This window comes from Anguilla anguilla, chromosome 1 (assembly GCF_013347855.1).
Source record: "Anguilla anguilla isolate fAngAng1 chromosome 1, fAngAng1.pri, whole genome shotgun sequence".
Lineage (NCBI taxonomy): Eukaryota > Metazoa > Chordata > Actinopteri > Anguilliformes > Anguillidae > Anguilla > Anguilla anguilla.
The window spans coordinates 24620186-24645631 of NC_049201.1; the positions used below are offsets into that span (position 1 = coordinate 24620186).

The following is a 25446-nucleotide window of genomic DNA, read 5'->3' on the forward strand; positions in this document are numbered from 1 at the left end:
TCCAGTTCTCCCCTGCTGATAGGCACACAAAGTTTCATGGTCTTAAATGAATCCGTTCTGAAGTTTTATGCCCTCCGAGAAGCCACGCCCACTGCTACATCCAACTTCGGCCAATCGGTGTAAACACCGAAACCAAACTTTCCACAAAGTTTTGTGGTATTGCGTGAATGCTTTCAGAAGTTACATGCATTTCTGTGAAAAGCCACGCCCACAACCACTCCCCCCTTTGGCTGTAATACGACGAGTACTGTGGTATTACGTGAATCAGTTTGGAAGTTATATGCCTTTGTGTGAATGCCTGGTCTTTGACCAGTCATTGTGAAAAGCTAATCAGTTCTTTGCCCCATGATGACTAAGCTTTCCACAAAGTTTCAAGCAAATTCGTTCATATTTTTTGGAGATCTCCTACTAACAGACAGACAGACAAATAGATGGACAGATTGAATGGGAAGAAAACATAACCCTCATCAACTCTGTTGGTTGAGGTAATAAAATGAAACTTCCTCAGAAGAATTGAAATAAAAGAGATTTGACCTGGTAACTTTGCGTTCTATTTTAGTAGTTTTACATATGCATGTTCATAGAATCCTGCTCAGAACATTTAATTTGGCTTCTTCCATTTAGGGGAACTCGGGGAATTATTATTTTTTGTTGCTTGCGCAACTTTTTTAAATGAATTTTGCCTGCCGCCAGACTGTTGCAGAAGTAACAGAAAATCAAAAGAACCGCTCTCGATAATGCCTATTTTACAAAATGTCAGGGGCTTCGATTTTACCTTTTATGTCCTCCATTTGGAAGCAATGGAAAGTTATTTTTAATTTGTCCCCATTGTAGGCCGAAGCGCTCCTGAGCGTCATGCTGGAGGAAGCCGGCGGAGATGCCGCCTCCGTCGACAGCGATGAGTCGTCCGGCGGTCTGCCGTCTCTCCTTTTCGATGGCGGTGAAATCAAAGCGGCCAGGCCCGCTGGCTGGCACGAAACCTACGCCCACGGTAAGAAAAGGTTTACGCGGCTTATGCCATCGCCATTGCTGTCTGTGCGATGACATAGTCCATACACAACAAATTAAAGGAGGAGGAGCATCTTGATCATTTTAATTGTATGTCTGCCAATTTCGAAGGTCATCGATCTGGTATTTCTGTCACTGTATCATTTCTATCTTGATACAAGCCATTGCAATGTAATGTCGCATTTGGGTTTTGATGCAGGGCACTTAGTCTGCTAAAGTACGTACGTGTATTAACAAATAACTTAAAACGGAAACAACCCTTTTATCCTTAGTTACTGTGGATCACTGGTAGATGAGACGAAGTATCATATTCCATGCCACAGATATATCTGTCTGTAGTTTCTTATACACAAATGTATCTTCACATTTGAACATCCACCTGATAAACTAGGTGCAAGGTGTGGTTTCAGACTCACATGAGAGCCAGTTTTGTTACCCCAAACTTAACCTCTCCTGTACTTGAAAATCCTATACTAGAAATGAGTACATTATATATACATCACTCCAAAAAAGCAAATATTCATGTTGAATTCTTTGAGAGTGTATTTTAACATTAATATTAGCTTTCAGGCTGATGTTTGTAAACTTTCTGGCTGACATATCTCACACTTCATAATGATATGTCTTTGTGTAAAGCAACAAAAGCAAAAAAAAAAAAAAAGGAAACATTCATCTGTGTATAAGATCCCGAACAGGCACAACTCATGGGCTGTAGCTTCCTGAGCGCATCCTGAGCGCATCCCCTTATCGGCTTTATCTATCGTGTGACCATTGCCATTCCCTGGGTGGGCCGCTCTCTCTCTAGGAACATTGAGTGGGCTAGCGCTAAGTTGCGGCCAAGAAAACTATCCATTTGTTAGTTTTCTTGCAGGTCACTTTGCTGCACAAGTAAAGAACACCACTGCACGAAATCATGAAAGGGAGAAGGAACGGGCATTGAAGTATAGTTCAGAAAACGTCTGGTGTTGCGTTGTAGCCTCATTCTCTGCCCTGGCGAAATCCACTTAAAACGAATGCTGTTTCTCTGGCGTTTGCGTGCATACACACGTACACGCACGCACGCACACACACACACACACACACGTATAGTACGAGACGGGACACAAAAGAAGCATACAAAGTCCCAACCTTCCCCTAGTCTTCTCTGAGCTCTTCTCTGGGGCCTTCTTTCTTACAGGACAACAAAGTGGTGAAGAGGACAGCCGGGAAGAAAGCTTTGTGGAAAGTATTCCTATTAGAGGTAAAAAGGCAGCGAGCGGCCTGCCGTTCCGGAGTTCTTGTGCTCCGCTCGTTTTCCTCCCACAGCACCGGATAATGGGGTCTTTTAAATGGATTGCTGTGGAAGGATGATCAAGGTGAATCTGGGGTCAGACTCCCACCTGAAGAGCTGCTCAGTCCCTCTAATTATCTTGGTAGAAAAACGGCACTTTTTTTTTTTCTTCTTTCTTTCTCTCCCTTATCCTTCTTCCTCCCTACAACCGGGCCCGGAGCGGAACCGAATTGATAATCCACCCCCCCCCACCCCCCCACCCCCCCACGGCATAATGCACCGGGTTTAATTGTCGGGACAGCGAGTGCAGTAAAAGGTCTGTCATTGGTTCTCATTATCTTCTAAACAATGCTGCGGCGGAGGAGACTTGAAAGAACCCGGCGCGATGCCTCCCCTGAAAAGGCCTTGGGTACCGCGTCCCCCCCCCCTCCCCCCCGGCCCCCGCCAGAACCTTAGAAATGTAAAATCATCTATTATTACACTTGGCAATCTGATCTCATACTGAGCTTTTTAAGTAAAGGCATCCAAAGGTGGAGAAGAACAAAAAAAACAAACAAAAAAACGAATACTCTAGCTACAAATTGCAACTAATCAAAAGCAGCAGCAAAAAGAAAAAAGAAAGGGGTAAAAAAAACTGTCTTATGGAACATCTGTAGGTCTGCATGTATAACTGAGCAAAGGATTGATTTCTGTAAGTGCGCTGCGAGCAGTGATGTTGGTCTACAGTACAGATTAAACGCGTTTTCGTTAAAGTAAATAACTTTTAAAAATGCATTTAAACGTCAATTCGTTTTACGCATAAAAACCCTGGCACTTTCCCCAAAACCCACTACGCTGTCAGCCCGGGGCTAAATGACTCACGGGGCACTCTCTGACCGAGCAGTTACGACGGCCATTTGCTTGATTGTGTTTAGTTATTGCCTCGTGACATTAATTTGCGGATCGAGCGATGTTTTCCGCGCTCGCCGCGAACCGAAGTGCGGTGCCAAAAGCCGAGTCCAAAACTCGGCCAGCGGTCAACGTGCTTCAGCTCGCGGCTCTCGCTCCGACAAATCGGAAGCCAGAGCTTTTGGGGGGGGGGGGGGGCAGTTTGTTCCATTTGTTTTGCTTTAGCTTGGTGATTTTTTTTTGTTTTTTCTAATTTTTTTTTGGTGTTTGAAAGCAAGCACTGGAAACGGAGTGTGGTGTGATAGCATGCAAGGGCATTCACAGCCAAGTGACTTTAATGGCGTTACGAATCTTTCGCGGCCCCTCTTTATTCCTGACAAAAGACGCGCAGAGCGCCCTACTAGAGTGGACAGACGGCCTTTGTGAATGGTTGCAGAAAAAAAAATAGCCGGTCAGACCTTTTTTTTCAAATCCTGGCTCTGCAGTGGCTTCTGAAGTAGAAATGAGAAGAGCAGCAAATCCAGATGGGAGCCATCGCATCCAGACACTGGTTTGTAGCATTGCATGGGGAACGGTTGCTTTTTATGGAAACCGATGCAGTAATGTGTGCGCTGCTTAAACTAACAGCCTGGCAGCCTTTCAGTGTTTTTTTTTTTCCACCTACCCCGTTCATCAAAAAGTCTCAGAGACCCAGCGTATTGTCGCGCGTTGCCTCGTCAAACAGAGAGGCGCCCGAAAGTTGGAAACCGAGGCCCCCCGCGCAAATATTTGACTTTGGCATTTTTGTGTGTTTTTTTTTTTTTTTGTCAAAAAACAGAGACAAAAGCGTATCAGCTGCTTAAACAGTCGGCCACGCAGCGCCGACCGCAGAGCCCTCCGGAGGACGAGGACGAGCTCGACGCGTTTCCGTCAGGTACTGAGACCCACGCGGGGGCCCCCCGCGTTGCAGCGGGGCCCGACTGCGGGGGTGGGCGTGGGGCCGAGATGGGGGAGGAGTCGTACATTTAACAGTCTAATAAAAGAAAATGCGTAACTTAAAGAGGACTCCTAAAAAAGGCTTTTTATGAAAAGTCCAGCACGAATGGATAGGTCTTGCCCTAGGCTTGTCAAGGAGTGAAGCTGGCGTCATATTTCATTTTTAATATTTATTTTTTTATCATTTTTTTTGTCGCATTTAAAAATGGGTGCAGTGCAGATGCAATTTACAGTGCAGTAAATATATATATTTTTTAAACTAAGCCAGGAATTAGATGTTTTATCAGGGTTTCTGAGCCATGTTACTCTTAATCTTTATTGTACTTTTGTACTTTTTAAATGGTGTGTGTGTATGTATATATATATATATATATATATATATATATATATATATACACTCACATACCTATCAATGTTTTTTTTATTTTTATTTTTGCCCTGAAAGGAGTGACACATAACCATCATATGGAGAATTCTGGGAAAGACGATAGGACGAGAACAAGTTCGTCTTCATTCAGTGAGCGCCCTCTTGTTGGGTAAGGAAAAAAAACTTGTCTTGATTGTCTGCCACCGAAATGCGCTTTTGGTTCAGTTTTGAGCTTAAAGCAGAATTGCATCGCACGTCCCGAAATGAAGTCCTGAGTTTGAGAGGCTGTCCAACTGTGCAGCTAAGCCGAGGAAGCTAGTCTAGCACAAAACTCTCGAGACGGCTGATGATGTCAAATGCCAGAGGTTTTCTACATCCCCCGACCAGGTATCTACAGCTGCAGATGGACGAGTTTGAATATAACTGGGAAATTAGATTGAACCCTATAGACCCTGGATTATTTCCACATATGATTTTTAAAAATCTACATTACCCTACATGGCGTTTCAAATCAAACGCAGGCCTGACAGGTTAATTACTAAATTCGTAAATAAAATCCTTGGCCGACACACGACGAGACTTAATCTTTCCACCTACGTAATTGGCTCTCAAGGCTGAGGGCGGATCCGATTACGTCGCAATTGGGCGGAATTTTGGTGACGCGGGGATCCAGTGCACCGATTCAAGATGGACGTGGTCACGTGGAGAAAAACATTCAGGCCACCTGAGTATACCGGCAGCCTGAGTATACTGTGGATTTAAATATCACCAGTGCTTAGAGCCTTGTGCTTAAACACTTAAAAACCCTTATCCTCTGTCTGCATTTAATGAAACGCATTTCGTTTCTTTTGAAGGCATTTTGAGGTCAATATATTTTCGACGGCCTGAGTACTTCCGCCCCGTCTTTGACCCCGTAGTTTAACGTCTAGTGTTTGAAAAGGCGAACCGCTCAGGGAGTAAATGTTTTGTTAACGGTTCCTGCTGGCGGATAGCCGCTTTCAGACCGTTTTGTTCCGAGCCTGCTGAACCGCAGACGGTGTTTTGACAGATGAAGAAAAGCAGTGGCAGCCTAACCCAAACATGGTTTTTTTTTTTTGGGAGGTGAAATTATGCTGGAACTGCCGAAAGGATGGAGGAGACTTTTCTCAGCTACTGTTGCCAGTGATATCAGAGCTGGCTATTAGCAAAAGAAACATGCAGACTGGGAACACAGTGTCACTGATGAGCTTAAATAAATTAGCGAGGCTATTTCACTACTTAACTTCTATCTTCCATTTTTAAATGCAAGGACATGAGGACTGATGTGATGCAAATAAGGGCTTTTACAAGTGTGCGTGTGTCTGTGTGTTTGAATTTAAAATACGCGAAGGTCAACACAACTTCGTCACCGTTTTTCAAACGTTGTGGCCTCAGCATTTCACAATTAAACGAAAAATTTTAAAAAAAGGGGAAATGTTAAAGTGATCTAACACAGCAGCAATTCACTGAGCAGGCTGTCACAGGGGAATCCATTTGCAAAGGTAATAGGTAGGTAAACCTCGCTGAGAATAATCTCCTTTGATTTCCTAGTGATTACCGGGCCCCACGCTGGCACAAGGGCGCGCGGCCCGATTCTTCTTCTTCTCCTCCTAGCCCCTTCGCTCACCGAGGCAAGGGCACAGTGCGCGCGCGCGCTCGTGAAAAACACGCTACCTGCTGAACCAACACTCTTGTCTAACACGACCGCGATCCGTGTCATTTTTATATGCGGTGATATAATGGCCAGCGGGGGGGGGGTGGAAAAATGTTTTGTGTTTATTGCTAGAGAGGTGCTAGAATTTATTTTTGTAGACGCAGCAAAAAATTGTGTTGATCATCATGTAGATAAGGAGGGAGTTCAAGGAGGTGCTGATCATAAAAACGTTGCGTATATTTGTTTTATTTATACGCGGCGTACATCATACTAAAAAGGATAATTAGGAAAGACGAATGTAGCAACGCTCTGGAGGAAAAAGTAGCGGTTACCTCTCGGGACATGGCTCTGAATTTCGGCAGGGGAGCGCCACGCCCGGCTAGCATAATCCCATCCCCGTCCCCGTCCCCGCCCTCCTGGCGCAGAAATTTTTTTTTTGGAGCCTCCGACGTTGGAAGCGCTCCACTTCGCCGCGCGGCCGCTCCCCCCCGCGCTTTTTGTCGCGTCCGCGAGTGGCGCGGAGAAGCCCCGCACTTGAGCCCGCGAGCGTTAGCGCGCCGCGGCCCCGGCGCCGCTTGGCTTCTGTTTTAATTATTTGCCTTATTTTTGTCAGCGAGCTGATGAGTGACATCAAAAGGGGAGCCTCTGCCCGGGCCCAAATATACAGGAAAAAAAAAAGAAAAATGGCCGCCTCTGTTGTCTTACAGACAATAATTATGATGGGCCAGTTAAGCCCGGACTACAGCTGAGGGGATTGTAGTTTAAAGCAGGAGGCTTTGGTGCAAAAAATGCATTTATAGCTCTTTGTGTGGCACCTCATTATGTGTGGGTCCCGATTCATTAAGTAATTGGTTTGCAGTTGTTTACATGAGTATTAAGGCTTTCTATTCAGAAGGCCTTTGAGAGATACATTGTGCAAATGTTGCATGTTATGAATGCAGAATGAGAGGCGGGGGGCCAGCTCTATTGGCCAAACAGTGCACTCGGCTGAAAGGCGAGAGAAAAGCACTGGGCGCTGCTTTGCATAGCAATGACTCCCGTCTTAATAAGCTCTACAGATTAAATACATGCAGTCTTTACAAGATGCAAAGAGATACTCTTAACACATTTATATGTGCTCATTTCACTATTATGGCATTGGAGAGAATCGAGGTCTTTCATATTCAGCTTTCTCTCTCCTCTCACTCTCTCTCCTCTCTCTCTCTCTCTCTCTCTCTCTGTCTCCATCTCCCTCCCTCCCTCTCTCGCTCTCTCTGTCCTCCCAGCACAGATACTTTATAGAATGTGCTGTTTATTGTATTATAAATCACGGGGGGATGCGGACAGATCGGCAACAGTTTATTAAGGATTCATTCATTATAAATCTTTGGCCGCCATTGTGCGCGGCAAAGCAAAATCATTTTGTGGTTGAGTGGTGATGAAAGGCATGACGCGGGAAGGAGCGAGCCTTAATAAGCAGCTGTACTCCATGTAAAGGCCACTTGTTCCCCATTGTGTAGAGGTGCATGCCACTGCTTCCTCTTGTCCAAGAATCATTGTCCTGTTTTTTTTTTTTTTTTTTTTTTTTTTTTTTTTTTTTTACTGTAGGCATTCTCAGACTGTGTCTCTTCATCTTTTTTTTTTTTTTTTTTTTACTACCCCTTTCATTTTTTCGGCTACTGCAGTTTCACTTTAGCTCTGCTTTAAAAAACAAAAAAAAAGTGGTGTTGTAAACGGACGCTTTTTTATCGATGATCAGTTTGCGGCGTGCGTGTTCACGCGTACGTTTCCCCCGGAACCTGCTCGGCGAAAAAAAATAAAAAATAAATAAACAGGACGAGCTGAGCCTCTGGTGACGTCCTCTTCAAGAAATGGGATGTCTTCAGGCAATTGCCCTCCAATCACTTGTGGACAAAGTGTCATAATCAGAAGTTGGACCTCTGCGTTGAAGTGGTGTGTGTGTGTGTGTTTGCGAGCGCGTGTGTATGCTTGTGCCTGTGTGTACGTATGTGTGTTGTGTGTGTGTGCACACGCATGTGTATGCATGTGTGTGTGTTCATGTGTGTGGTGTGGTGTGTGTGTGTGTGTCTGTGTGCTCGCGTGTATGCCTGTGTGTGTGCCTGTGTGTGTGTGTGTGGGCGGGTGCAGAGAGCGATGTGTGTGGCATTTTGAGGTAGGTAGCAGTGAGAGCCAGCAACCAGAGGAGGTCACTCTCTTTCTTTGTACTCTCCTCTCTTTGCAATTCCCTCCATTAATTTCCACTGTAAAAAAAAACATACAAATATGTACATAAAAAACAAAAAACAATTTTCATCCTTGTGTCTCTGTTCATATACATCAAACAATTGAATTCATGGTAATTATTCCATGATATTTAATTTAATCCAAAAAAAAACTTTAAAAAGTGCTGAGCATAATGAAAGGCACTTTGTGTTTTTTTGTGGTTTTGTATAAAAAAGGGAAATGACAAATACCCAGTTCCCAATCCTCAGTGCTGTTGAAGATTCCGTTTAAACCCCTCAGAACATATTTGTTATTGTTCCCCTCGTTATAAATTGCATATAATTCTTCTTCATTTGAGCTGATGAAGGGTTTTGATTAACACCAGGAAAATGGCTTGTGCCTCTCAAAGGTTCTTCGTATACATTCAACGAGAGCTACTTTGCGTGGAATATATTATGCAGAAAAAAAAAAACTACCGGATTATGTGAATCAGTCATTAGGCATACTTTTGTTTCAGTAGTGAAGCCGAAAATTCACATTAGCAGGATTTGAGTTTTCAGATCTGTATCCTACCCTTGAATGAACACTTGCTTCGATCAATGTCTTGTTCGTAAAAGCCGGTCTTTTTTGAATAAATTAGAACAAATTTGTAATGGCTGTCCCCTGGCTCATCCAGAGCTCAGCAGAAGCTATAAGGCAGGCTCCTGGGGAAGATGCACGGCTTTGGCAGCGAATCGGCGCCTTATTTAAACGGAGTCGTATGTACTCTTTGCAACCAGCAGAGGGCACTCACAGGTCGGAAAGCGGGATACCAGAGCGTGGCCATAAAAAAGGAAGAGGGAAAAAAAGAGAAAAGCAGTGCCTCCGTTGCCAGAGCTCGCCTTTTTGATTACTTTGTGCGAATCAGTCCTGCGATCCAGCGTCGTTTAAATGTCTAAACAGTCCAAAACAATTTTGCGGCGGGTCACGGCGAGAACGGGAGTAGGAGTTTGATGGGAGTGACGGGGTGGCCCCTTTTTGCCTTCCACACAAGCATGTGGCGCTGGAGTGCCCCGTGCTATTAGCATTGGTGCGTGGGCGTGAGAGGCTTAAAAAAGCCAAGGTAAATAAAGGCGCCATTTTCTACCTGGCCGCGCTAATTGTGCGTGAAGTGTTAGGCAAGTATTGTTTTAATAGATCTCAACCTTTCCGGCTTCTTAACTCCCATTCTTTTCGCATTTAACTGAATCACTATCTTGACATTGATCAAAGTCATACCTTATAATCATTTAGCATAAGGTGCACTATACAGTATGTCTGCATTTAACATGTACAGTGCTTCGAACCCATGAGTCCCTATTAATTTTTCTCTGTGTATATGCCTATATGTTTGTGTGCATGTACATAAACACGCACACAGGCATGTATGTATGATTGCGAGCTTGTTTCAGTCCATAGTCATTATATGAAAATATACACAGCAGCCTGCTTGTAAGCGTATTGTACGCTGTAATAACATTTTTGAGGTAATGGAACTCCATAGGACGGAATCATCCATATTCAGATGCTGTTTAAATGCTTCCTTTCAGCTCAGTCAAAGCATGGCCTATTCATAGAATGCCCCATGTATTAATGCCACGGAAATATATATATATCTTTTTCCCTTTCAGCAGAACACGAGCTAATAAAAGGAATTATAGTTGTCAATTAAGGGATTGAATAGCCCGCACAATATCTTGCTTCTTCACATTGAAGGTAGACATGATGACAAGAGGAAAGTCCCTGGTCTTCAGCATGGCGACTTTAAAAAGGTTTTCTTCTGCTGCCTAATTGGATGTCAGGTGTTAAAATTTACCAAATTAAAGTCATCGAGGTTCTGAGCGTCCCACGGCCTGCACTCTTAAAACTTCTCAAATACGGGGACAAAATCATGCAAATATGTGTGCATATTAGATATGTTACAAAAGTAATGTTCCTATGCGATTTCTGCCAGATCAAAATGGTGTGAGCTTACTGGTTCATTTAGTTTTGAAAGTTCAGTTTGGCGGCTGTGCATTTCTCGTCATACGTTTAAGCTCGTCAAACGTATACAAGGTCCAAATAAAATACGGTAACTTCATGGTCCCGTTGTATAGTCTTTGCTGCCGTGTGGCCAGTACATTGAGCGTAAGTTAAGATGCAGCATTTTGTTTTTGTTAGCGTGTAAGAAATTTGAATTCTTGAAAAATGTTTGCAAAGTTTCTTCAGTCTCTTCAGTGTTGCAACCTCTGTACTGTATCTGTATTACACAAGCACGGTTCACTGAGGTTCTGTTTCTAAAACATGGCAATAATTCATCATTTTCTTTGCACCAATTTGCTCATTTTATGCTTTTGTACGTACTCCACTCCTGATACACCGCTTGTCAGATGTTATTCTTACAAGCAGGTATTACTATATTGCCTTAAGTAGGTGATAACTAAAGGTAAAACTGTTGTCTAAAATACAATGACCAGCAGTCCTCTTTTCTTTTTCCAAAGACACATATCCACTCATGATAGATTCTGGATGAAGTGTCACCATTTTGGTTTTGGTTTTTGCCTCCAGAGAGCAGATACGTTTTACACGCTCGCTCGCTGTCCGAAATTTTGCATTTGAAAAGATATTTTGATTTTAGAATCTATTATTTTTATTTTTATTATTGTTAAAGAATTCTGTCTGCGTGACTTTGCACCACCACTGAAATACAGACGTGTGCTCAACAAGTACTTCCATTAACAACTGTTTACATTAAGTACTTTATTGAAGTGAGTGGTGTGTCTCAAAAAAAATCATAAATTTTCCTCTGAAATAACGATAAAAAAAAAAAACCGTCAAACACGCGCGTGGGGACGTGGTTGATGGGCACAAAAAAGAAAAGAACCAGCCTTGTTAAAGGTGCAATTTGCATCATATTACAGATCACATTTTCCTCTGTGTATTAGATTTCTAGAGAAAAAAAAAAAAACAGTCACCGTCGCAGTCTTACATATTCAGATCATTGCCTCAATTAAGTCAAACTCGGCACAAGATGAACTGGCATAAATGTTTATGGAAATGGAGTATTAGATTGAAAGGGTCAATGCCATCTACAGCTTTCTATGGTAATAGCACAGTCTTGAAATCAGCCACGTCTGAGTCTGAAGTGGATACAGCTGATAGATCATTCGCATGAGGTGAAAGTTATATAGAAGAATAGCCCAATTTGCTGTTGGAAACATGTATTTATTATTGTTATTATTACAGTGGTTAAAAAAGTAAAATTGTTGTAAATGTGCATCTTTAACGGCAGAGGGAAAGCAAATTGCCAAAGCTTTTGCCATTTTTTTTTTCTTTTAAATGTAGTGTTGTGCATTCTCATGTAACCAACTGTTAAATTCATATGCCCACACATTTCGATGTTTTCGAAACCCTTCAGCCGTCGGCAGGCTGCCGCACAGAGGCGTAAGATCTGTGTGAGTGGAAGAATTGCAGACACTCTTCAAAATAATTTCTTTCAAAGTACAGAATGGCAGCGGTGGTAATTGTAAACAGCGGAAGGCATCGCTCTGAATTTGCTCAAACCTCGGTGGAGACGGGATCATTTCCGAAGTGAATATCGTCCTAGCCGCTGCATAAAACAGGAGGAGCCAGTACCCCGAGGAGGCGGGACTTCACACCGGCGGTCTCGTATCCACTGCGTGGAAGCTGTAAAGGCCTTGCTTGGGTCAGGGCTGCTAACTCAGAGTCCGTTCACAGTCAACACGATCCATTTAAACAATGACCTCGTAGGAATGTGGGAGTTATTCGCTTTCAGAATGTGCAAATATGCAGGCCACAGTAGCTGTCTCCCGAGTCTGTTGACGTAAGAAGAATCCACACTCACTGAAAATGAATTGTACAGTTGAACCAGGAACAGTTCTCTATGGAGCATTGTCATTTTCAGTTATTATTGTTTTGAAAATGATGGATGTTGCCTGTTGTCAGAGATATTTTACTGTCTTCAAAAAGTTGAAGTTGCGTGCAGTTTCCAAAATGATTGAAGAAAAGCATATTTTTAGACCGGTGAGCAAATAAGTTGGTGTTCAGATGGGATTTGTTTCGTGGTATGCCACTTTTGTATTGTATGTCTTTCATGATGCCTGGAACCTTAGAAATGACGGATATTGGCTAATTGCCTGAATGAATAGGCAGTATAGCGCTGCTTGGTTTCTGAACTGCGATGGACTTTAGAGAAAGGTGTCAGAATGTTTTCAAACATGGCTGTTCATCTGAATGGTCCCCCTGTAGGAAATGCACAGGCGATGATGTGAGTTTACCACAGAATGACGGTCAAGGTCAACCATAGTTCCATCTGTAAAAACTGACTTTTGGTGGGCAGTCCAAGGTAATTCCTCCTCTAGGGAGGTGCAGGCGCTATGTTGAATACCTCAAGTCAAATGTTTCATGACCTAGAATCCCTTCAGGATATGATATCTAGGAAGATGACTTGAGACGATGATTTAGGATGATGATGCAAATTAGGATCGCTTTTCAAATTGTGGTATAATCACTTTCTATGTTATGATTTTTATTATTATTGGTATTCAGACCCAGTCAAACTCACAGATATAGAGGTTATTACTATGAACTTTAAGCAATTGGTAGCCAATAGAGGATAATATAGATGCTAAATGAGTGAAGGGGAGCCTTGTAGCTTTAAGAACTACATTTGAGAAAATAGGAAATTAATCCATACAGAACAGGGGAAACATTTAAACGATGATTAAAGAAACCATCTATTGCCAATAGAGGATAATATAGATGCTAAATGAGTGAAGGGGAGCCTTGTAGCTTTAAAAACTACATTTGAGAAAATAGGAAATTAATCCATACAGAACAGGGGAAAAATAAAACATTTTAATGATGATTAAGGACACCATCTATTGTTCTTTTTTCAAAGTCTAGATCAGTGATAACCAACCCTGTTCCTGTGATACCATCCTGTTTAACGTTTTAATTTAAACCTTAATTTGACACACTTTACTGTACTAATAATCTCTAGCTGTTGAATGAGGTTTACTTTGTCAGGGCTTGGGTGAAAACCTACAGGACCGGTAGATCTCCTGGAACAAAGTTGGTTACCATCAGTCTAGATGGATCCGGAGAACCGAAGGCAAGGCTGAAAAGGGCTATAGGCCCATCATCTTCGTCCTCAACAGGAACACGGAAAAGGGAAAAAATGCTGGGCTTCCGACTGCTACTGTGCTTCCTTACAAACATAGCTGGCTCTCAAACCAAGATCACAAGGACATTATGGGAGAGAATGGTCTTTTAAAAATGAGGCTTTGTTGCATTACTTTGTATTCCTAAAAATTAGGCCGAGGTTAGATTCTAGGAGGAAGGCCACGTGAATCTAGACACTTGCTTGTCTTGCATTCTGTCCAGTACTGTAGGGGGCGGGGGCAGGGGCGGGGGGGTGGGGGGGTCTGGTTTCCCAGCAGTGAAATTCAGTAGGCAGGTAAAATCATTAGGAATGTGCGAGCCAATAGGTTGAACCTGAGACAAAAATTCACAACAAGGACAACTTCAGGCCCTCTCTACGACGGCATGACCATCGGTAGGGAAGGCCAAGTGCCGTGTGAGACGTGAAGCCGGTTATTTGTTTTAGGCAAGCACGAATCAGTACTTGAGACTTGATTTGGGATTTCGAGACTCAGACTAATCGCCGTCACTGTGATGGCTGCACTGGCGGGTTAGAGCCTACCGTCCGCATCTCGAAAACAAAAACATATTGTACTCTGGTCACTGTGATCTTCTTTGCCATGGGGTGGTATTTATAGTGACTACCACCTATTCATAATTCATGGTATTGTAAAGCACATTCGATGCCATTACTGTCTGTCAGGTGGTTCCGCCCCCTCAAAACTGTAGTGCTGGTGAATGGATAGATTTTTTGTGCATTCATTATTGTATGCAAGCTTTTTTTTCCAATTAGTAGTTTGGGTTACAAATATTAATACCTATTCTTTAAGTCCTGTTTGTATGAAAATATTTTAATTGAGTGAAACTGCCTACCATGAAGGATCCTGTACAGCAACGGCTAATTCCGTTTCAGTGCCTACTTCTCTTATTTAATTAGCTCAGTTGTATCTTGAACTGACATTTGTATAAACACCAGCTACAGCCACAGATTGCAATTGTAGCCTACAGGTTTTCCTATGAAGTACATATATAGAGCTGTCATTAAATCAAAACTAAGGTAATTGGTTGGAACACATAGCAGCACCCAGATCGGCCTGTAGGACTGGATTTGTGCACCCCAGCTGTACAGCTACAGGTTGAAATAATTATAGTCATTCAACTTTGTATGTTCATTTTGCACATGGATGGCAACAGCACCAAATAGATAAACTTTATGACTATTAAAAATTCCAAAATGTGAGTAACAGCTCTGATGAAGAGCAAAACGCAAGTAAAAGGGCTAGATTACAATATTTACTCTTTGTAATCGACTTGGAAGCACATCTTAGACCTCAAATACCATTATAGAGTCATGACCATCTTGTATTAACCGACATACACAGCCAACAACAAACGTGTAATTTGAGTTTGAGTATGGGTGATGGGGAGGGTGGAGGGGGGAGGGGGGGGGGGGTCACACACCATGTCGTAGAGAACCGAACACATACAAAGACGTATCGATTCCCTTAAAAAGAAAAAAGCCTGGCACCGATCTCCTGAATAGAATATCCATAGCAACAGATGAGTCCATGGACACAAAAGGCTTGCATGTTCTCCACATGCTGTTTTACCAGGGCCAGCAAAGAGATTATCCTCAGACTTGTATCTACAGCCCGCTTCGCTCAAAATGAAAATATACTACAGCACTCTTGTGGGTTACGTGCAAAGTCTCACAAATGCGTTTAATAGCCAAGCGTGTTGTACTCTGCAAACATTGGATTAAAACCTTGAAGGAAAAATGTCACTGTTGAAAAATATATATTGCTAAGTTCTACGTACCGCTGCAGCGTTGACCTTGCGGCATCCTGCCTGCGTATAGTTTTATTAAAGCAACTTGAGCATTTGACCCACAGCAGGTTTGTGGCTAGAAGGCAGGTACTCTCTTGCTATACACTTGCCTGAGGATTGAAGGTTGACAGCTTGATCTTAGAGGGTAATTTGGCTCTTTCAAAAAGAGCAGTGGCGGTTTTTAAAATATGTTGTCATTTTAAGCTCAAATTCTGTTCAGTTTACCCACAAATAGGAAAAATGTATCACTGTTCGTTAAAGATCTTTAAAGGGAAGAAGACTATTATCCAATGGGAAGGGAAACGTTATTTAAACAACCAGCTTTTCTTTTTTTTTTTTTGTTTTTTTTTGTTCTTGTCTCCAAATTTGGAACGTCCAGTCTTATTTGTATGGCCATTCTGTCACCAGTGTCCTCATCTGTTCAGGAGGGTACAGGCAGGCATACGTTCCCCTCAGAAATGTGTGCTGCCCACGCTTGTCCACCAGGGTGAGTTTCAATAGTTCTCTGCGGTGTGCAATAGCTACGGCCCAATGTTTTCAGCGACCTGGTCTAGTATCCTCTAATTTTGCTGAAATTTGTTATGTGCCTATGCCAGGTCTAGTTGGACACTTATCAGGACAATTTACATTGATAAAGCAGTAATTATTTTACTAAAGCAAGGAGTTTGGTTCAATCCCAACAAATTATCATATTAACTGGAGGGAATAGACAGTGGACGAAGCAGCATTTGATAGCATGGCCTTGAACAAATGTCTGCAGTCATATTCACCTGGTGCATTGTGCAAGAATGGATATTGGTTGGCTATGGATTTTTTTTTTTTTTCTGCAAAAAAACTCCTCACTTGGTTTCTTGGGTTTAAATTGGGTGCCGAAGGCCAAAACAAAAACCAGCAGACCTTGCGGCTCTCCAGGACCAGGAATTAAGATCACTGGTTTAATCGGTGAAATGATCTACTGCACACATTGGTACCTTTTTGTTTATGTTGTCATAGCATCGCAGCATTTGCATGTTTGTTGGTATGAGCCATAGAAATTACATTATTTATGATTTATCATGTGCTTCAAGTGCCTTTTCAGTTTTAAAAATTTGGAACTTCACATTATCCAGAGCTACTTTTTAAAAAATCTTTTTTTTTCTTCTTACGAACAGGAAGGGGATAGGCCAGTTCTTGTTTGTGGATTACATCAGTACACAGGAAGCACATAAGGCAATGCAAAATGAGGTCAAAGCTTAGATAATCATGGGGATGAGGGCAGGTTCTAGACAGATGTGGGTGTGTGTACGTGTGTGTGTGTCTACACTTGCACACATCGCATTCGTGTGTGCACAAATTGGAAGTTCTTATATTTATTTCGATTTTTTTCTCTCTCTCCTCTCCACCCCCTCCCCTTCCGACGGCGAAACCTCTTTATTATAGTGCATTCACGTAAGAAAGAACAGTCCATATGGATAAAAGATAAAGCGCGGGATGATGGGGACACATTGTGGCGGACTGAAAGGGCCCTGTGATGATGTAAATTGAAGAGGAGGTCGGTAAAAAAAGCGGAGCGGTCTATTGCATATGCATCGAGGCAGATCAAAGGCTTCTCCGGGGTCACGCATTTACATAGTGATTTCACGGATGCTATGGGAACCCGGTAACCCCTTCCTTAGATCGCTTACCGGTGAGAAGGGGCTTGTGGAAGTCCTTCACTTGCATTAGAAGGAGAAGTCAAGCAAGCAGGCTTTGGTGTTCCGTCCCCTGCAAAATGGACTCAACTGGCCAAATCTCTTGCGTCCCCCGGAGGACCGGTCACGTCTTCCTTCTTACTCCTAACTAGCATTTCAGCGTTTTTGGTTCGAGTGCAGAGAACTGGAGTCACGAGGAAGGCTTGCTTGCTTGTTTGAAGTGAGTGTTTTTTTCTTGGGTGCCTTTTTCTGAAGTGCTGTGTTTATTTTTTCTTTAAAGGGCTGGAAAGGTGGCAAAGAGTGCAGTCCCTGCTGTGCAGTCAAAAGGTGAGATGGTTACAGATCCCATGATGATACTTATTGTTGCACGCATTATTATTATTATTATTATTATTATTATTATTATTAATAATGATAATAATAATAATATTGCAATGTTGTTCTCATTATTATTATTATTATTATTATTGAGCTATAATTATAGAGTTATGTCATAATTGACAATGAACAGAGGTTTTGTGATGCAAAAACAACCTACTTTTTGTGGTCTCAGGCAAACAGCTAAGTGTGGTTAGAGACCGCAGGTGGGTGTTGCACGGTTCCTATATGTACAATGCCACAAGCACAGGCATTGAGCTAACACCTTGCAGGGAAGGACTGGTATTGAATTGTGGGGGGCGGGGGGTGGGGGGGTGGGGGGGGGGGAGACATAAGGTGAAGACGTGGCCATCGGATGGTCAGTCGACTGTGCTTTCACACTGACGTTAAGGGCTTAAAATGTGTCAGAGTGCCTACTGTGTTTCAAAGACATGCGCACTGAGCAATGGCGTGTCCTTTTCAGTCATTTTTATTGTTGGTCCGCTGACCTTCATCAGTTCATGCAGCACACTCAGTGCAGTACTGAATATGGTGACTTTATTTAATATTGTTAATTTGTCCAATCACTCTCGGTCCTCTAAATGGGGGGGGCTGTGTATAAAAGGGCTGTAATTCCAACATAGTTCACCCGATAAGGATTTACAGTTAATAGCCGCAAATTAAAGCTGACAGCCTGCACTGTAACCTCATATTCACTGTTTAATTTCAAATCCAATGTTTTGTAGTACAGAGGCAAAACAGAAATGTTACTGTCCAAATGCTTACAGATGGCACTGTAGCTGTTCACATTATTATTATTATCATTATTATCATTATTATCATTACTCAACACTGCATTTTTGTTTTGTGCTTAAATATTTTTGAGAAGCTACATGTTATTGAAAACCAGACCACAGTGTTAAAAACAGATAACAGCAGTGACATTGCATATTTTATAAGGAGGCCTTTGAGTCTTCTTACCCGTACTACTATATTTCTGTGCCCCTTCTACCATCTGCCATACAGTGAAGCAGGAGGAATGCCTTTGTGGTTCTGCTATCCGACTTTATTGTCCTCTGTCGATGTGTGAGGGCATCGACTATCACCCCTGATGGTGTTCAGTTCATGCACTGCTGGAGGAGCCCAACTGCGGGCATCCAGGTGGTCCAGGGAAGTCCCCCTTCTGGGATTAGGCCCAGAAAAACCTGCCTACTGAAACTCGGCCTTTCTGAGAAACACAGCCAACTGCGATTTTACTCCCGGCCAGAGTAGGCGCTATGTATGGATCCAGAAGGGAACAGTGGCCATTCAGTCAGTCACGGTCACACGTCGTCCAAGAGGCTTCCGTTATTGTTATTATTACTTGGAGTAATACTATTGTATAATAAGTAATACCATTATTGCTTATTACTTATTAGCTTGCAGGTCTTCTCCGAGTTTCACGTTTGACCTTTGTTTGATGCGTTTGCTTTCAGCTTTTTGGGGGGAATCGGACGACAGCAACTCGGAGATCGAAGCGGCCCTGCGCCCCCAGTCTCACGGCCCGGCTGTTGACGACTTCGATTATTTCGACGATTAATTAAACGATCCACATAGAAGACTGGAGTGCTACCAACATTGAAATGTACATAATTAAAGCATGTGTCATTACAACCACAAAATTGTCTGTATGTGGTGCCCTTTGTAAAAGCATTGTTTGTTTTGTTTTTTTTTTCTCCATGTACAAGATAATCTTTCTGCACTGGTAGACACCCCTACCCCCCATTATATATTTTCAGAAAAATAAAATCAAATAGCTCTTATTGTAGGGAAAAAAATATCTGAAGAGTTTTCTAACATGCTGTTGTTAACCCTGCTTGAATCTCTTTATTTGAACAGTGCTCAGAACTCTTCAAAACAGGTTGAAATAGTTTAAACTTAATTTTTAAAGAGATTTGTTTGCATTGTGGTGAATATTATACATTTTAAAATCTGCACACATTTCAGAAATGCTTTGCATTCAGAATGCGGCAATATAATGAAGAGAGTCAACCCCCCTGTGAAATTATTTAGAACAATGGATATCCCGGCTATTACCAAGCCACCTTTGAACTCCGTGAAGTGGCTTCATTTATCAGAATAAAATGCGTGGTTTTATTAACTAACTAAACCTGCGGAGATGGAAATCAGTGCCAGCGATTGGTCAGAAGAACTGATTTTCAGATGCGCGGTATCCATGTGAAATTAAGCAACCGCTCGGTTCACACGGACAGAGTGCCTTTTTTCCTGAGCGCTCATAAATTATGCATTCTACTCAAAATAATTGCTTGTACACCACTTCTGCGCAGATCCCCCCATTACAGTATGTTTAAAAACAGACGTGGAACCAAACCGAACGCTTCTTCCATGCTGACACGAAGAGCTTCACTCTCCTATTCCTATTCATTTGTGTCTTTACACTGGCCCGATAAATGTTTTTCTTTCTTAAATCTTCTTTCTTACCTTGGTTGTAAGTTCTCAAAACTGTGTACGTTGATTCATTAAATTCTTAGTTTCATTATGAAGTGTACTGAAGTCCATATGCTGTCTATGTATAACCTCTTGATTAATGCCAGAAAGCTGTTTAATCCCACTAATGTTTGGTGTTCACTCTCTGCACACAGGCTAGGCCCCCAGGCTCCCACACCTCGTTCATTTTGAAGCGTACCTAAATTAGCTCGCCAACCTATAGTTTTCTTAAGCTTTCTTCCATGTTATTTTTTTTATCATTTGCAATGGCATGTTATCATCTAATATTGCTAAAGCGCTAGTATTCAGCACATCCCCATGAATCCATTAGTCAGCTTTTAGGTGACTTCATGTGCCTGAACCCTCTAAAGTAGGACTCCACACTCATTACCCGTAATGGCTACGGTCTACCTTGACCTAACACGGAAAGTGAATGCGTCTGAATAATTTGGAGTTTGCTAAAAAGCTCCCTCACATAATATCTATGTTAAGGAGCGTGTCAACAGACACTTGTATGCTGCAGATCGCTGTGAGAGCGGAGTTATATTTCACTAATATGTAACAACACAATAAACATTTTTTAAGAGAACTTTTTTCTCATTCACCGGGCTATAGCTCAGCTTTTCATGACATCCAGCAAATCATTAAATCCGCAGTTAAGAATGCGGTTCCAATTGCCTGCCGTTTTCTCTGTAGACAAAAATTTCTCAGGTACTTTGCTCAAAAATATCAGAGCGCAAGCCTGGTTAATTGATGCTGCAATTCTACAAGTCATAGCCGGGACACTGCCGTTGTACCCTTGAGCAAGGTACTTAACCTGCATTGCTTCTGTATATATCCAGCTGTATAATTGGATACAATGTGAATGCTAAGTAAAAAAAAAAAGTTGTGTAAGTTGCTCTGGACAAGAGCGTCTGCTAAATGCCTGTAATGTAATGCACAAATCAGGAAATGAAATTAATCAAAGAATAAGATCAGTGTCTCTGAAAAGGAGCGGGCAAATGTGGGGTTATTCAGTGTAAACAACCACGCAATAATTGATACAGTTATCCGGTGATGCTACCATCTGCAACAGTAAAGAACTTCAGTCGATGTTTCATGGATTTATCGATTCTTCACTCACCTGAAGTTACATGACATTGGATCAACCTTTTTGTAAATCTGCAAAAAAATACTTTTGCCCATTATAACAGTTATTGGTGTGCAAGTGTTCTATTGACAGAAAGTGTGTTTGCCACTACTCTGAATGAATTAAAGCAGGTCACACCATATGCAGTGGCATCCTTTGTTCATACAAACTTTTTTAGAAAAAAATATATCCATTTAGCTGAATGGCTAATGGATATATTCTCAGAATCTGAACTGCTATTCACAGTGATTGGCCATTATTTATGATGGTGAAAGCAGGCTCGTTTAACTTCTCATATGGATGTGAAACGAGGCAGCTTTCATGAATGTGATCTTGAGGTCAGAGTCGGTGCCATCCAATAGAAATTGTGGGAGCATACAGACAGCTCTGGAGGTGCCACAATGCCGGACAACTGGCCACCATATACTTTGTGTAGTTTGTAGCAAGGCAGCCAGTCGTGTATCATTAGGAGTAACTAAGATGGGTGCCCAAAACTGGTCCCAGGAAAGGTTTTTTTTTTTTTTTTTTTTTTTTACTTTATGGTAAGCAACTAATTTATACCATAGAAACAGGGTGGGGTGATCTGTGTAATCAGCAGCTTTAATTGATTAATTCATTGAAAAGCTAATGTTATTAATGAATATCAAAATGGTGGATTTTTGGAATACCTGCACTGCTGAATGTAATCGGCTTCCGAGATTAGGCAAGAAAAGTTTTCTAATACAGTGACTTTGTATCAATGCCTCTGATCTACAGTTGGGGTGGCATTCAGCCACTATTCGGTGCATATTTCTGCATAAGGGCGTTTGCCATTGGCTTAAGCCAATGCATTTTAGCGAACGGCTCACACCCACAGCACCCTTGTATCCCCAAGCCGAGCATCTGACCACAGTTTAAGTGACAGCACACTTTCTTGGGTTTGCTGGTATTGCATTTGATGATATTTGCATGTTCGATTAAAAAAAAAAAAAAATAAAAGAAATAAAAAAATCTATTAAAACCTACGGAGCATGCAACCACAAAAGGAAAGAAGTACCGGCACAATCTGAAAACTGATGTTTTGATTATAATTGTGAGTAAATGCAATAGCATGAGTCTGTTCATATGTTCAACCCCTGGGAACATAACATTTGCTGGAAAATCACATTTTTGGACGAGCTTGAAATAATTTTTTTTTGCTTTAGACAATATGTCACAAATCCCCCATGCCAGCCCTTCAATTTAAAGCCTTTTAACTTGGCTAAGTTTCAATGATTCTGAATTTTATTTATTTTAGTGGATTTTTTGTGTCAAAATTATATGGATTATATATAAAATTATATATAAGTTCTGTGAACTTTTTTTTTTATTCACACCTAGTATTGCAGGCTTTCACTGTAGCCACAAAGTAAAGGTAAAGGTATGTTGGGCCGGGTTCTGAATCAGTTTAATTCTTAGTTTGGCTCATAGTGGCCATTGTTAAAGTAGAGGGAGTTTGCATTAGTGCTTTGGAGCACTTTGTACTAGGCGTGCATAAGCAAAGCATAATTCTCTGTGTTTGTGGAAACTTGGGATGCACGTCACACACTTGGAATATTTGTGATGTGTGTGTCTGTGTCTGTGTGTGTGTACTTATGCCTCTAGCAACACATTTCCTGTGCAAAGGACCCATTGCATAGCAGTACTCAAGCAACAGCCTTTTCAAACGCAACACAATTTCAGTGGGAAGCAAAACTCCAGGCTGTTCAGTGGGTTCCGCTGAGCTAAATGTCATAATAACAACAGGGACGGTGTGTACCTGTTCACAGATGTAGACAACGGCCTTTGCTACTTTATGATGTGACTGAGATGCATTAGATATCCTTAAGACTAATCTGTACAGTCTGTCAAAGAGAGAATTGTGATGATAAAGGTTTCCTCTTGAAGGAACGAAATCACAAATCCAGTCCCCTCCTTATCTTTTGAAGTATCTCACGACTCTAAATGTTCTCCCCAATCAGGTCCGCAATCAGATTAGAATGAAATTACATCAGATGACACAAATATTTTCTTATCAGACAAGAATGCACAGGTGTTAGCTGTCTTTGAATTCATAGTTGATTGAAGTAGATCTTTGCTTTAAAGCAAATGGTCTACCAGCAAATACTTTAACAAATGTAAAAAAAATAAAAAATAAAAAAACAAATAAAAAAAAACATGCACTATAGTATCTGCACAAATCAAAAGGTGTTCAAATTCGAATGATAATATCTCCATTATCCAATTATTCAAGTTTCTGAGGCTTTATTATAAAAACAGTGAATGAATAAGATTCCACATAATTTTGTCGTAAATTTGTTTTCTTTGATCTTAAAATATAATTTTGATTTTAAACCACGGGATTGTTGAGCAAGCCACAAGGTCTGAAAGAAATGCCCGCACATTACCTAGTTTTCTGTTCTGTGTTTGAAGTAAATTAACTGCTAGTTTGTATTTTTATTTTAAAAATAAATAAAATTATTCTTCAGACATTTCCAAACATAGCAGAGTTTGGAGATGCAACTGAGCATGTGCGCAAAGCTACAGAATGAGTCACATTGGAAAATCACAAAGACCATTTGAATTTAGCTCACTGGGTATATATACCAATATAAATTTTATGTCAAAGTGGTAGATCTCCAGGAACAGGGTTGGTTACCCCTGCCTTATGAGATCTGGTATCATGTCTCTTGACTATTGTAGGTCACTAACTGTGATTGGCTTATTGAAATCCCATTGTCTGCCAAGGTACAAATCTGATTGAATCATGTGGGTGGTGCTACAACACCTCCAGTGAGTCTTGCCTTTTCAAAGTCTAGAAAGGCACTGTCAGTGCACCTCATTACAATGCTCTGAGGAAGACATTTGTCGAAACGTGTCAAAATTGTAATTATTGCTCTGCACAATAAATAACAATAAAGTTGCGGACCACTTTTTGTCTTTTACGAATATATCCAGGGACTGGCACCGCAACCCACTAACTGAGGAAGGGCTACTAGTGGTGGCAGCAGTTCCTTTTACACTTTGGAATATACTATTTATATATATGTAGTTTTTGTCTTTTGCTGCTCTAACAACCTCCACTCTTCTGGTTAGACTTTGTACTAGATGTTGGATCATTGTTGCAGGGATTTGCTTCCATTCAGCCCGAAGAACATTAGTGAGGTCAGGCATTGATTGGGCGATTGGGCCTGGCTCGCAGTTGGCTTTCCAATTGATCCCAAAGGTGTTGGATGGGGTTGAGGTCAGGACTCTGTGTAGGCCAGTCAAGTTCTTTCACACCATTCTTGACAAAACAATTTTTGTATGGACTTTGCTGTGTGCTCGGGGGCACTGTCATGCTGAAACAGGTTGGGGAAGCACATAATCACCCAGAATGTGATTGTATGGTATAGAATTTAGATTTCCCTTCATTGGAACTAGAGGGCCTAGCCCAAACCATGAAAAACAGCCCCAGATCAAGATATTTTCAGATAATTGTGGTCATATGGTGTTTTACTGCGCATGTGTACAACTTACCTATGTGTGTTTGTGCATTTGTGTGTGCGTACATATGCAATGGTACTATAAAAACTGCTTTGGGGTTACTGCATTACCTTTCTGTATTACCTTAATACTCTTAAAACTTCTAATGTGTGCTCTTTCTTCTGTTGTTGTTTCTTGGAGCTATTTGCATCTGTAAAATGTATTCAAAACACTTATCTTCTTGGTAACAGTAACAACTTTGTGTGACCATCAGTAATTTGGAATAAATACATACTGTGTATACAAACCCAAAAAAAAAAAAAAGTAAAAAGGTTTTCTTAGCATTATTTATTGTCATGCATGAATATTGCCCTTTTTCTATTGCATTTAGTTTGACAATGAATGGTGTTCTCATCCGGTGGTGCTGTCAATCAAGTGATTCTTCTTGTAGAGGGCTGTGTGCTGCTGTGAGTTCTGTTGTCTGCGTTGTATGCATGGCTCACCTCTTGCCATTTAGCCACCCACACAGACATGCATACTTTCTGTGTCCTTGGCCTTAGGCCGCTGTGTCTCTTGTGTTGCGCATCGAGCTTGTGTGTGAGGAGACTTTCATTTAGCACTACAGGGTGGAAATTGTGGCTGTCAGCCAGCAGCCCTCTATCTGAGAGTAACCTGTTGTTGACAGCTGCAATTGGGTGGGTGAGTCAGGATTGTTCTTGAAATGCGGTTATTTTATTTGAACGTCGTTTTGCTTGAAAGACGTTCGATTTGTGAATGCCTTCCTGTTTTTCTCCAAAATCTGAAGCACCAGTTGTAATGCACTCTCGCACCTCCACTGTGCCGCCTGTGCAGGGGAGAACTGTGGCTGAAGTGCATGCACTTCCCCGATATACTCACCTGACATACCCATCTGAAACTATACTGACCTGATATATTCACCTGAAGCTATATTTACTTGATGTACTCCACTGA

General features: G+C 41.7%; 1 protein-coding gene across 3 annotated transcripts in view; it reads left to right on the forward strand.

Moving 5' to 3' along the window:
• The window catches only part of kiz (kizuna centrosomal protein), a 47669-nt gene extending 26515 nt beyond the window's left edge, over window positions 1-21154 (forward strand). For 2 of the 3 annotated variants that reach the window (XM_035435723.1, XM_035435716.1), the window contains exons 9-14: window positions 835-991; window positions 2186-2248; window positions 3984-4079; window positions 4587-4677; window positions 17320-17366; window positions 18872-21154. In XM_035435723.1, the coding sequence (XP_035291614.1) occupies window positions 835-991; window positions 2186-2248; window positions 3984-4079; window positions 4587-4677; window positions 17320-17366; window positions 18872-18975 (558 nt within the window). In that variant the 3' untranslated portion in view covers window positions 18976-21154. The remainder of the gene's footprint in view (window positions 1-834; window positions 992-2185; window positions 2249-3983; window positions 4080-4586; window positions 4678-17319; window positions 17367-18871) is intronic. The other variant, XM_035435731.1, reaches the window with a different exon arrangement.
• Window positions 21155-25446: the final 4292 nt, after the last annotated feature.